This window comes from Saimiri boliviensis, chromosome 16 (genome assembly GCF_048565385.1).
Source record: "Saimiri boliviensis isolate mSaiBol1 chromosome 16, mSaiBol1.pri, whole genome shotgun sequence".
NCBI classification, from domain to species: domain Eukaryota; kingdom Metazoa; phylum Chordata; class Mammalia; order Primates; family Cebidae; genus Saimiri; species Saimiri boliviensis.
Genome location: NC_133464.1, coordinates 88,375,468 through 88,389,380, shown reverse-complemented (window position 1 = coordinate 88,389,380; position 13,913 = coordinate 88,375,468). Strand labels below are relative to the sequence as shown.

Here is a 13,913-nt window from a genome sequence, read left to right as displayed (position 1 = left end):
TCTTGTCAAGGAGAGAAGAAAAAAGTGTTTCTTGCAGAGGTCAGGTCCCCAGACTGGGTAGCATTCCCACTCTTCCTAACTTGTCCTTACTATAAAATACAAAGTCCAGGATGCTGAAAAGAATATAACTGACATATTTCACAAATGGAGACTAAAGCCAAAATGCAGGAACTGAGTAATGTCTATCATATAACTAAGAAATCTGGTCTGTTCTTAGAAAACATTTGAAATTACCATTCTGTAAAAGCAATCCAAAAAAGCAAGGTGAATTTTACAGGTAATTTTTTAAATTCCTATAATGCATCCAACTGAACAGTAATAAACATGAGGTCAAAGACCAGGCTAAAGGAAGCAAGCAGCTGAAAACAGGATAGGGCAGAGGGAAACCAGCAACCCTTAAGAAGTCCTCAGAGCACCTGAGTAACTATCCACTCATAAACAGAAGACGATTAACATGAAAGACCAAGTCAGGGAAATGTTTTGGGCAACACTATTTCCTCAGACTACTAATTATCTGCTTTTTCCCCTCCCAGTATTCGTACAGAGATTTTCAATCTATGTTGGTATAATATGGCCAAGGTATCAAAATCTCAGAGGGTTAGGTGCTCCCTCCATCACATGCAATTTTTACTGAATCATTTCTCCTGCAGATCTCAGCCATATTGTCATTTTAAAGTTCAATTACTAGAAGAATTAACTAGACCAATGTCTGAAGTATATATAATGATCACATACAGAAACGATACATGATAATCACATCAACAGTGAGTTCAAGCAGCTACATTTAGCCAGGAGACCCTTCTGAGCATTTCCTGGCGGCTTTCTCCTGGCAGTGAACCTCTCCCACTTGCGCTGGTTCTGGTCTTCTCTTCAATGCATAACAAAGGAAGAAAAGGTGTGAGAGAAAAACAAACTTATAAAACTAGTAGCCTTCATTTTAAACTCAAATTTAAAATGTCTACTTTCCTGAAGAAACCTCAGGCAGGCTTTGAAACTTACTTCCAGGTCCTCTGGTCTTCTTACTGCTTGGGGTTCCACCAAGACCACAGACCATTGTATTTGGCAGCTAGTACACAGAATATACATCGCGATTTCTATCGATCGTTAAAAATAAGTCTTCTCCCATTACACCAACCTTATTCCACTCTCTGGTCCCACAGCAGGATATCTTAACTCCTATTTATCCATCCCAACTTTCTTCTCTTTCCACTTCAATCAGGGTACATATTCTACCAACATCTATTAAAAACTGGACTATTTACTCAACCTCCCTGCTCCTGACCCTACTAAATGGAGTTGTCCAAGAATTTCTTTATGTACCTGATTTTACTCTCGCCACCTACTAGACTTCAAACTCAAAGGAGGTAGGGACAGTGTCTATTTTCTTCACTATTATAGCACGGACTGAAACAAAAATGTTTAATAAAAATTTACCGAATGAATAAACAATCTGCAATACTCATCCAAACACTTTAATTGGGCAATAGAGCCAGACCTTGTCTCAAAAATAATAAATAAACCCATACCATGACTCCATTTTTTTCTCCTGAAAGTTTTCTCAGATCAGTTCAATAACAAATGTCAAACACTGTGTGAATAAGTGATGAAGATGGGGGAAAAAGTAGGCATTGCCAGGCACAGTGGCTCACACGTGTAATCCCAACATTTTGGGAGGCCAAGGCAGTAGGATTGTTTGGGGCCAGGAGTTTGAGAGCAAGCAGCCTGGGCAACACAGTGACTGAGACTCTGTCTCTATAAAAATATAAAATAAATTTTTAAGTAGCTAGGCATGGTGGTATTTGCCTGTGGTCTCTTCTATTGAAGTGAGATGATCACTTGGGTCTAGGAGTTTGAGGCTGCAGTGAGCTATGATTACACCACTGCATTCCAGCCTGGGTGACAGAGGGAGACCTTGTCTCAAAAGAAAAAGTAGGCACAACGAGCAAAACGACATGAATGAAAAGGGGTGATGTGAAACTGTTCTGAGAAAGGCTTTTGTAAGAGGTTTACAAAGGCCAGGGATGGTGGCTCACCCCTATAATCCCAGCACTTTGTGAGGCGAGGTAAGTGGATCACTTGAGGTCAGGAGTTCAAGACCAGCCTGGCCAACATGGTGAACACCCATCCTTCAAAAATGCAATTAGCCAGGCACGGTGGCGGGTGTCTCTAGTCCCAGCTACCCAGGAGGCTGAGGCAAGACAATCACTTAAACCTGAGAGGCAGAGGTTGCAGTGAGCCGAGACTGCGCCACTGCACTCCAGCCTGCCTAAGTGACAGAGTAAGACTCCGTCTCAAAAAAGAGAGAGCTACAAAAATATCTGGGAGACAGAAGAACCACCTCAGAGTTTAGTGAGCAAGCGGGGAGCGGGGGACATAGATGAGGCTAGAAAGGCGGGCCAAGACCAAATCAGATAAAATCCTGCAGTCTACAATGTAGTTGAGATTTTATTCAGGCGGGAAACTACTGTTTGATAAAGAAAAGGAAGCAGAATCTGAGTCATGTTTCATTTACTTATTTGAGACAAGGTCTGGCTCTATGGCCCAGAGTGCAGTGGTGTAATCTCAGCTCACTGCGAACTCCGCCACCCAGGTTCAAGCGATTCTCCTGCCTCAGCCTCCCAAGTAGCTGGGACCACGGGCTCACGCTACCATGCTCAGCTATTCTTTTAGTAGAGACGGGATTTGGCCATCTTACCCAGCCTATTTTCAAGCCCATGAGCTCAAGCGATCTGCCCACCACAGCCTTCCAGAGTGCTCAGATTACAGGAGTGTCACCATATCCACCCGGCCAAGTCTTGTTTTAGAAGAATGCATTGGGTATTTTCTGGAGAATAAGTTGCACGAGCAAAAGTAAAAACAGGACAAGTTAGGAAAGTAACACAGTCATCTTTGCTGACAGATAGTTCCTTGAGAGAAAACATATTTACCAGGCAGAGAGATTTTCTTCAGTTATAAAAATCCTAACAAACCACCTAAAAGCACTTAAAACCAAAACATTCAAAAATCAAATGGAGGCCGGGCATGGTGGCTCACACCTGTAATCCCAGCACTTTGGGGGGCCAAGGCGGGCAGACCACGAGGTCAGGAGATTGAGACCATGCTGGCTAACACCGTGAAACCCCATCTCTACTAAAAACACAAAAACTTAGCTGGGTGTGGTGGCACAAGCCTGTAGTCTCAGCTACTTGGGAGGCTGAGGCAGGAGAATCACCTGAACCCAGGAGGTAGAGGTTGCAGTGAGCCGAGATTGCGCTACTGCACTCCAGCCTGGTGACAAAGCGAGACTGTCTCAGAGAAAAAGAAAAAAAAAATCAAATGGATTATGCCTTCCTCTCCCTCTAGCAGCTACATCGATCACCTTACCATCAACCGTGAACACACTTACCTTTGGCGTCTCTGTTCATAGCACCATCAACCCATCATTCAAACCAGAAACCCCTAGACACTTTGCATCTCCTTCCCCCACCCCCGCAATATGGTAGAAACAGCTCCATTCACTCTACCTCTGAATTACTCTTATCTGGAATCTGAACAATCCACACTGACACTAAGATCCTTTCAGATATGATGTAGGGAGGCTGGGGTTGGATCCATGATCTGTGTGGTCTCTGCTCCAGAACATTGTTTCCGGTCCAGTCACTGTTACACTTCATTAAGTTGTAATAGTCGGGCTTATCCTTACTCGCTCGCAGTCACCTAATAGGTAAATAAAGGTCTAAACTCCTTAACTGTGATCAATCCTAATCTTATCTCAACTTTACTTCTCTTCTCTGCTACCAGCCTTTGCTCCCTCCCCTTAGACAGCTTGGTGCCTAGTCAGGATCTCTGCTCCCTGCCACCAGCCTGTGACCACATCATGTTGCCACCCCACAACACTCCCTACTTTCTTGTCCAAAAAGCCTACAACTGTCAAATATTATCTACTCACTTTCAAGACCTGACTAAGGTAACCTTGGGGAAATCTGCCCAGTATCCCCAAAATAAGTGAACTATTTGCGCCCGGGTTTTCGAAGACTTTCTAGGCACTTGTTTATGACAACTTGGTCAGCTTCCTTGCAGCTCTACATATACCCATTAAACTTCAAATCCTAGAAGGACCATATTTTGTTCATTCTGGTATCCTCATTTGTAAACACTGTGCCTGTTCTATAATTGGTGTCATTCATTCACCAAGCAAATATCTAACAAGGACTTGCTAAGAAATGAAGATTAATTACTAAATGACAGATGGATATCCTAGATGGAATAAAATAAATATGCTAACAAGATAACCTCACACAAATGCTTTAGAAATCTTGTATGACAAACATTTTCAAGACTTAAAACATTTGCTTAAAAATGTTATGGATAGTATCAAGGTGACAGCAAACACAACAAGAAAAGTAACAAAGTGAAAGGGGTATAAAACTTAATGTGTACCATTTATTTCCTGAGAACCTGGGGCTCAAACTCCTTCCCTGCAGGACAGCAAACACCAAGTAATTATGCTCAGGAAACTGTTCTCACACTGACACTTAACTATGAATATATGCTTATACTTTAAATCTCAATCTTGTATTATTCATTTTAAAAAGGTAACAATAATTATGTAATTACAGCCTATATAATGGGATTCGAAGATTACAATCGTGAAAGGAAAAAAATTAAACTGTGACTAAATTACTCTAAGATCAGAGCCAAGAAAAATAATTCAAACCACATGTGAAATTTTAAACTTTCTAGAAGTCACATCAAAGGAGGGAAAAAAGCGACAGGTCAAATTAGCTTAATTATATATTTTATTGAACTCAATGTATCCAAAATATTATCATTTCAGCACATGCCACATTTTAAAAGTTGAGAAATTTTACATTCTTTTCTTCGTTAAGTCCGCAAATCTAATTCAGATGCAAAAATTTTCCTCAAAAATACTTATCTGTATTTCGATTACATAAAATCAAAGATACAAAAGTAGATTAATATACCCATCATTCCAAGTATGCTTAATATTCTATCAATAACTGAATTTAAATCAATTACAGTAATATTACAATTTCATTTTCTCATCTCACTAATCCCATTCCAAGGACTTAACAGCCAAATGCCACTACAACCGAGACGGTTCAGCTTCAGGCAGAACGGCAGCCACTACTTCAGCACAAGTCAATTTAATGGCCACAAACTAATCAAAATCGTTCTCTTTCCCTTTTATCTTCTAAGATAGCTATTTCTTAGACCCCTTAACTAAAAGAGTAGCTGTCATTTTTTCTACCTTTATCGCTACACTGTTAGATCATTGTCACTTTATTACACAAATACTGTCACGGCAAAGGATTGGTCCACTGTGTTCACAGCTGTATTCCCAGCTGTATTCCCAGTGTTCAAACTGCAAGAAACTACAGTCAACCATAGCAAACTGTAGGAAGTTAATATGTAACCAAGAGGGTTTCAAGCACTGCTAAATTATTTAATATGCATATATCTATGCTGTGTTTATAATCTACAGAAAAGAAATAGAAACTGGTTGTGATAGGGTCGTCTTCTATATTATTTGAGTAATTCCAAAATAATTCAAATTGTGAGACCCATATTTTCAACCAACCTAGGGAATATTTCATCCACTCATATGTCAAAAAGTTCTTGTCGGCCGGGTGCGGTGGCTCAAGCCTGTAATCCCAGCACTTTGGGAGGCCGAGGCGGGTGGATCACGAGGTCAAGAGACCGAGACCATCCTAGTCAACATGGTGAAACCCCGTCTCTACTAAAAATACAAAAAATTAGCTGGGCATGGCAGCACGTGCCTGTAATCCCAGCTACTCAGGAGGCTGAGGCAGGAGAATTGCCTGAACCCAGGAGGCGGAGGTTGCGGTGAGCCGAGATCGCGCCATTGCACTCCAGCCTGGGGAACAAGAGCGAAACTCCGTCTCAAAAAAAAAAAAAAAAAGTTCTTGACATTAACTCCTACACTTTAATATAGGTTTGACTTTAATACCTTTAGCACAAACAGCAGAACATAAGTTAAGCACATTATATTGCAAAGCAGAAACTAAGAAAGTGAACACTTTTTCTATATTGTACTTCCCACACCAAAAACTTGGGGGCATGTTCTTTTCCATAAACTTCCCATCTTCCACTAATTTTTTTTTTAATTTAATGGCTCCAGATAAAGGTCAATGTAGCACAATACACAGCTAAGAAACTACTACCAAAAAAAGTAGTAGTCTTATTTTTCCCAGTTAATCATCATGCATTAATCTACATATTAGCAACAGATCAAATATAAAGTTCTATGGCTGCCCAGTAAGGTAATGCTAGAGCTGTTTAATATGCATGTGGGTCGGGAAGGGAACCACATTCCAATCAGAAGACTTAAGTAACATACAAGATAGCACAAAGTAAAAACTCAAGGCAGGTCCCTGTTTATAATTGTTTTTCGGTATTCATGTACCAAGAATAAAAGTTAAGCACTGATTTTTGTACAGATATAATTCATGTTAGTGTCACAGGAGTTAAAAATAATTACTTCTTGACTGAAGACAATTAGTAATACTTAACAGGAGGTAAGAGAAGCCTACTGTTGTAGACCCGGGCCTCCATGGAGGAAGGAATCCTGAGCAGAAAACATGGCGGAGGGCTGTGGTTGGCGCAATGTTAAAAGATGACATTGATTGTACCTTCTCAGAGCCAAACCCATCTGAGTTTGCAAAAATCTCAAAATGGTTGAGCAATGTGGAAAACTGAGAAGATACCAAATTCCATTTTAGGGTGGTTTTTGGGAAGCAGAGTCACAGTCCCCAGGTGCTTTCTGGATTATATTTAGAAATGAATCTCTATACTTATTTCCTACATGTAGATATTCTTAACATCCACACATTAAAATCAATGTTATAGAAACAACTTTCTGAAATATTAAAAGTCTTGAAATCAGGTGACTGTTTCTTTGCACTGGTACAGTTACAATTTTTTGGAACAAACAACTGTCAATACAGCAAATATATGCTTTGATTATGAACAAATTTAATTTTTTATTGCGCTGCATAATTTTGAGTGGGCCTTGATCACACATACACACACACACACACACACACACACACACACACACACACACACTCCTGAAGCTACACCAAGAAAATGTTTAATACATATACTTATGGTCTTGGGAAAGATACTTAATAAATGTTTTCTCTTCAATCTATAAAAGTGAAACAAGCTTACACCAAAGAGAAAGGCCACATTTTAATCCACCAAACTGTATCATTCTATGCATATTCACCAGGAGGGTAAGCAAAGACAGAACAGTTTTCTAGCACATTCAACCAGCAGGCAGAAGCATGTCCAAATATACAAAAACAATTACATCATTTCCTCTCTCATATTGGTATGCTGAGAATCTGTTAAGAGGAAACCTATTTCACAAAATCTTCAAAGCACACTTCTCCATATTTCCTCTTCGTTTGCATTAACTAGGTTTTAAAACCCTGGTTCAAAAAAAGTATGATAAATGAATTTACACATTATAGAACACTCAATAGCTACTATGTTTCCAAATCAGAAATTACAAACTTCTCAGTGCTTATCAACTGGCAATAGCTGGAAATATCTGAGGGTATTTTGATAGTCAGGGATCTTATCCTATCCACAGAGTACTGGGGCAGTCATCTACAGCAACAGCAAAAACCACAACCAAAATAGTCTCTTTTGAGGCACAATATGTGAAAACGGATGCTCAAAGGCGTTTCTAAAAACAGCAGCAGCGTCATCAGATAGGAACTTACTAGAAATTCAAGTTCCTGGCTCCATGGACCTGAGACCTACAGACCACTCTGGAATAAAGTCCAGAGATTTTTTAATGAGCCTCCCAGGGGATTCTAACACATACTTAAGTGTAAGAACCACTAACTTGTGAAGGATGTCTGTGGCTGCTGTCCTTTAATTTAGAGGATGAATTCCACTGTTGTATCTTAAGCCCTAGAAAACTGCCCAATACACAGTAGGACCCCTTGATACATGTTGTTACAATGACTGCATATAGTGAAATTCTGAGTGACATGGCACCTCATAAATCTTATATGACTAAGAAAAGTTTTGTAGACAATTACTCCAATTACTATTTTCAGTTACCTAAACTTTTCACTCCAAAGTTATCCTAATGCATAAAACATTCAAGTCTGGGAACATATTAATATAAACATTCTAATCAACTGAGAGAATTAACACAGACTGAGTAACCACTGAGCAAGTTACTATTATTGCCTCTAACACCCAAAAGGTCAGAAATTACTGTAAGTCATACAGAATGACTACAAAGAATTTAGCTTAATTGTTCTTGATACATAAAAATACCAGGCAACATATTTAAATCTAAGGAATGTCTGATATTTAATACTGATTTACATTATCTAATAACGTAAAAATATCCTGAGAAAAAATTAACCACAAAATGTAGTTTTCTCAATTTTCACATAAAAAAATACATATAACTTGCAAAAACTAAATTACTTAAATAAGCATAAAGATAATAATGTAAATAACCTGGATTCCAAACACGGCAAAGTTAATAGGCACAGGATTATATATTTACCTAGTTCTTCTAAACATACACTAAATCTCATTCACATAAGCCTGGTTGATTGACAAACACATAATGCTCTTTTGCATAAAAGCAGCTAGAACAAGGAAGAATATATCTTAGAGATGCAATCAGAGAGAAAACATAATAAACGAACGTGGCTACTTATTCGAGTTGTGACACTAGCTTATATATGTGTAATTCCGTACATGAGATGTACAATATGTAAAAAAAAAAAAAAGTGAAGCTATCTCGGTATAATAAAGAGCTAGAAAAATTTTTAGATACAAATTTAGACACTGAAATAAAAATAAAAATTAAGATAAAATTTAGATTAAAATAATCTATTTCAAAGTCTTCGACACCATCAACGAAACACTTGAGCATTTAACAAATAAAAGGTCCACTTATATTACTACCGACACAATGCAGAACCCAGTATTAATGAATAATTAGTCTTATGGACTAAATTTATTTTAAAATATGAAAATCTAAAATGAACAAATCTGTGTGTTCAAACTAAGTACACTTCCACTTAAATCTGCTTAGTTCTACTAATGCTACTCTTAATTTTGAGACTGAACTAAGTCACGTGAAATTTGATTTATATTCCATTAGATCTGAAATTTTATTTATGTGTACAAGCAAAATACTATCTCTTTTAAAGTTCATTTGATTAAATAAGACAAATTTAAAAAGAACAATTCTGTCAAATTTCTTTTAAAAACACATTATCTGCTACAGAGGAGGGAGCTGGTAGTGATAATGGTGACTGAAGCCATAAAACTGTCCTGAAAAAGATTTTGTTTAATGTGTATATACATATTACATAACATTAAGAATTTATATCTTGCTACATAACATTAAGAATTTCAGTACCCTCAATCTGGAAATAAGAGACTTCTGTTATTCAAAAGGAAAACAAAATATCACAAAACAGAAAAAACACATACAATGTTAATTTCATCAAGTAAAAAAAAAAGGGTGTGATCTAATAGTAAGTTTCAACAAAGAGAAACCCTTAGAGATATTTATATTCTAAATGGTTTTACAGGGAAAAAAAAAAGTCAAATAAAATCAGGAAACAACAGTTTTGTGGTAGGCCTTTAAACATTGTCTTACAAGCTTCAAATTTCAATCATTAATAATTGTTATTCAATAATCAAGGAAACAAAAACAAATTCAAAATGTTCTTACAACACATAGAAGACACTACTTTTTTTTTTTTTTTTTTTTTGGTTTGGTAAAGACAGGGTCTCACTACAACTGCCCAGGCTCGTCTGTTTTTGATATTTAAAAGAACCCAGATTTTAAAGAGTAGACACTATCCATTTTTTTCTGTATTTTTTCATCATTTCCCCAGAGTAACTGTCTATAAACAAACTGATGGATATTCACTTAGGAAATGGTACACATACTTCACCTTACAACACTACAAAAACAAGTGAACATAGAAAAATAATTTTAATTTTTAAGTCAGTAATGAAGGCTGCTAGAAGCAAAATTCTCTTACAAAGTATAAGACGACTCCCAATTTATTTAATCATATGATTTGCTTAGAATGAAATATTTCCATACTGAGCCACATAACTTAAGAGGTAGACTTTTTGACTTAAGAAAATGAATCTTCATCAGTATAAAATTAACCTAAAAATGTTATTTTTAGAAGGTATATGTTGAAACATTTAGGGAGAAGTAACATCAAGCCTGCTACTTACTTTGAAGTAGTTTCCCATGCCCCCCAAAAGTCCATGCCTACAAATAGCTATCAACACAGGAAAACATGAACTACTGTTGAATTAGGAGGTATGTATATGGGTAGTTTACTGTCTTATTCTTGAAAATAAGAAGGCTGACTTTTTATATCACTGCTATCCTCTGACACATCAGGAATACATTTTAACACATTAGATGTTGTAACAAAACTCTGAACACCTACACAAAACAGTAAATACTGTCTTATTCCCCAGGAAACTTTCTCCATTTTTTCCAAATGATGTAGCCCATTTATTTTTGACTAGTATTACCGGACACGGTCTCTCAACCCTTTCTAAAAGTTTTTACCATAATTTGATCATATTCTTACACAAAACTTACTTGATTTCAATCACATATATGTCCTTTTTCTCATTCAGAATCTATGTTGTAATTATTAACCTATCCCCTATTTCCTAATGACTACTTATCATTCACATTGCTATTAAGCAATTATTACAGACTCTATATATAAGTATCAAGTTGCTGAAATATTCAACAAGTATGTTTCTGAACAAAGTATAAAGTATGATTTCAACTAGCGTTTGAAAATCAAGAGCCCAAGTTTCAGTCGCTGTCCTCGTTGATAATACCCATTTTTATTAAATGGCAATTCCAGCTAAAACAGATATTGTTCCCCTGATATTACTGATATTTCAGGGTTAAAAATATTTAATCTCACTGAATGCTCAGCACTGATTTTACACAGAAAATTAAAAAAAAAAACTCAAGGAAAAATAGCATATTCAATTTTGTGAAACACAAGTGAATCAGTTTTTTAAAATCTGCATCTGTCAAGAAAAAAATATATGCATTTATTTTTGTTTACAAAATAAACAAAAATGGGGGAAATTCCAACAACATATAGTGCTAGAATAAAACCATTAAGAAAGCAGATGTTCCTTTATTTTATACATATTAATTACAAATAGCAAATGAAACATAAGTCCTGAAGACTTTAAACTCAGTACTTCAAATCATGACACAAACTATAATAATACTATTATATATTAAAACTGTTGCATATTAGTTTTTATGAAAAAAATGATAGCATATATGACCACACTTACAAAGCTAACACTACTCAATTTCCTCTTTATTTTTATATCTACCACTTTCAAGCAGATGATATTTAAAAACCTTTCTGGGTATACTAATTCACAAGAAAAAAAGACTGACTGAACCAGCCACAAAGTTTAACTATACAAAAAAACTAAAAACACGGACTAACTAGGAGTTCAGAGACGCTCCACTTGACTGTCACTCAGAAGCTGACTGTTCCCAGGGTAAACTTGGTAAAGCCGGAACAAGGATTTTCTTGATGCTGGGGAAAAGTTGTGTAGAACTCTGTTCTTGGTGCCAGAGTTGAGCCTGGACACTAGGATGTTCAGGAGATTAAGACATCTTTTTGTGCACTGGCTTTCAAATGTTCTTGAATGAATCATATAGAATTTCACAGCCTTGGCCAAAGGTAACTTGGTATAACATCAAAGGATCAAGTTTCTCCCAATCATATTTCAGCTTTGAAGTGATATAAACAATGCTAAAAATTACCTGAGAATTATATGAATAAAATATAGATGATGGGAAAGGTAGATTTAAGTGTAACAAATTATTACTGAAAAACTGTAATCATTGTTAAAACTCCCCATATCCCAGTTAATGTCACAAATTAAAGCAAATCCCACTCTTCATCACCTCCTGCTTATGAGAAACATGAGGATAGTCTTTAACTATTATCTTACAATCTCCAAATCATGTTTTCAAAGAACTATCAGAAACAGAAGCCTATGAATACTACAAATTTTAGAAAATAATTCCATCCACACTGTGTTTAAAAAAATAACAACATGAAAGAATATGTATGAAAAAGTTAATTGGTGTAAAAGAATGCATCAATTATGCTTTACAACCAACTGCTTTTATGTAAAATTTAAATTAAAATTATTTCTTTCTAAACTATGCCTTCTAGCAAAACAGAAACCACTATTTACATACTGTTATAAAAATAGCTTATTATCTTTCAGAAAGGTGCTGAAAGTATGATATAGTAAACCACTGTGATGTTATGTGAGAAATAACTATGCTATGATCAGTGTCTGATGAATTAGATTTGTGGTTTAAGTCATTTATGATTCCTTAAATATAATTTTGAACAAACATGACCAACATGCAAAGTTTTAAACATGGCTATGACTTTGTTTTACAATAATTATTATAGTGTGATAAAATCAGTTTCTCCCTAGTACTAAAAATCAAAATCCAAAATAGGTATTTGATAGTAAAGGGAGCTAATCAGATTCCAATGACTCTAACCATTCTGAAGGAATTCTCCGCTCTTGAAAATCACCTCTTGCTTGGGTGTCTCAGCATTATCTTGAAAAAAATAAACAAACAATTAAAAAAAAAAAAAGAAAAGAAAAGAAAAAACATTGCCATTCCTTGGAGAAAAATGATCCTAACCCATCAGGTAGGTTTTACTAGAGAAATGTCCAAACTTTGGGGAAATATGTACAATACTGCAGTTAATACTCCCAGAAACCTCCATTCTCAAATGCCTAATTCACCACAAATCAAACAGCAAATCCTCCCTTAACGGCCAACCCAACAGTATTGTTTTATTTTAAAGAATGTTTAACACTAACTGTACAATAACTGGATAAGATCTAGATATTGAAACCAAATAAATAATGGCATATATGTTTAAAGCTAGACATTTTTTATAAGCAAAAGAGATTTGCCTTCAAACAGTTTTTTTCAAGATGAAAAAGATTTATTCAGAAAAATCAGCACAGGACAAAGACCCTTAATAATCCGTCTCAGAATACCTGAATATTCAGAATCTATATGAAACGTAGGCAGCAATTCCGATTTCACAGAACATCAATGGTTTATACAAATTAAACTCCCGTACCCTCCCACCCCCACATATACGACTCTATCTGCCCCTAACCGACATCAGCTGTCGTTAAGCTTCTATCTTCAGTGCTACTTGCACAAATTAAAAAGCAAAATCATTTTCATTTTTAATGACTAGGATTAGTTAAAGCAACCAAAGCATTATTATTACAGCAAAGTTTAGTAAGACCATAAGAGAATACCACTAGTAACAGTTTTAAATTATCGAAAATGATTTCTTTATTGAGATTAAGTAACTACATAGATTTCACAGTACTGTGGAATACTTATATTTAGCTAAAGTCACAAACACATTTCAACATTCAAAATGATGAGCATCATCATTACCACTCTAATCTACAAAGCTTATGAATAAAGAAAAATACAAAAACCTTAAGTTTTACAAAAAAAAAAAATTAAGTCTACATACATTAACAATAAAACCATTTCTTCCAGGTAACAGATAAAAGTATAAAGGCATACCACTGACTTTTTTTTTCCTAGACAGCCAGGAATGAACGAATGTTTAGTATCTACGACGCTTATTAGGGCCTTCAAAGTTGCTCCCTTGACTTCCTCTACCAAAGCCACCAGGACCACCACTCACAGGACCTACACCACTCATTGGTGCTTGAGGCGTTTCAGACCCTGTTCTACTCCCCATAGGTGAACCCATCTGAGATGGCGGTCCTTGAGGAAATCTGTCATTGTG

At 36.1% G+C, this 13,913-nt stretch overlaps 1 protein-coding gene across 4 annotated transcripts in view; it reads right to left on the bottom strand.

The window, feature by feature from the left end:
* The window catches only part of PSPC1 (paraspeckle component 1), a 115,689-nt gene that overhangs the window by 14,780 nt on the left and 86,996 nt on the right, over positions 1–13,913 (bottom strand). The window contains exon 9 of one of the 4 annotated variants that reach the window (XM_039473393.2): positions 1–13,913. This exon is cut by the window's left edge and continues 14,164 nt beyond it. The exons of the other annotated variants lie outside the window; for them this stretch is intronic. Within the exon in view, the coding sequence (XP_039329327.1) occupies positions 13,728–13,913 (186 nt within the window). The 3' untranslated portion in view covers positions 1–13,727. 4 annotated transcript variants of the gene reach the window in all.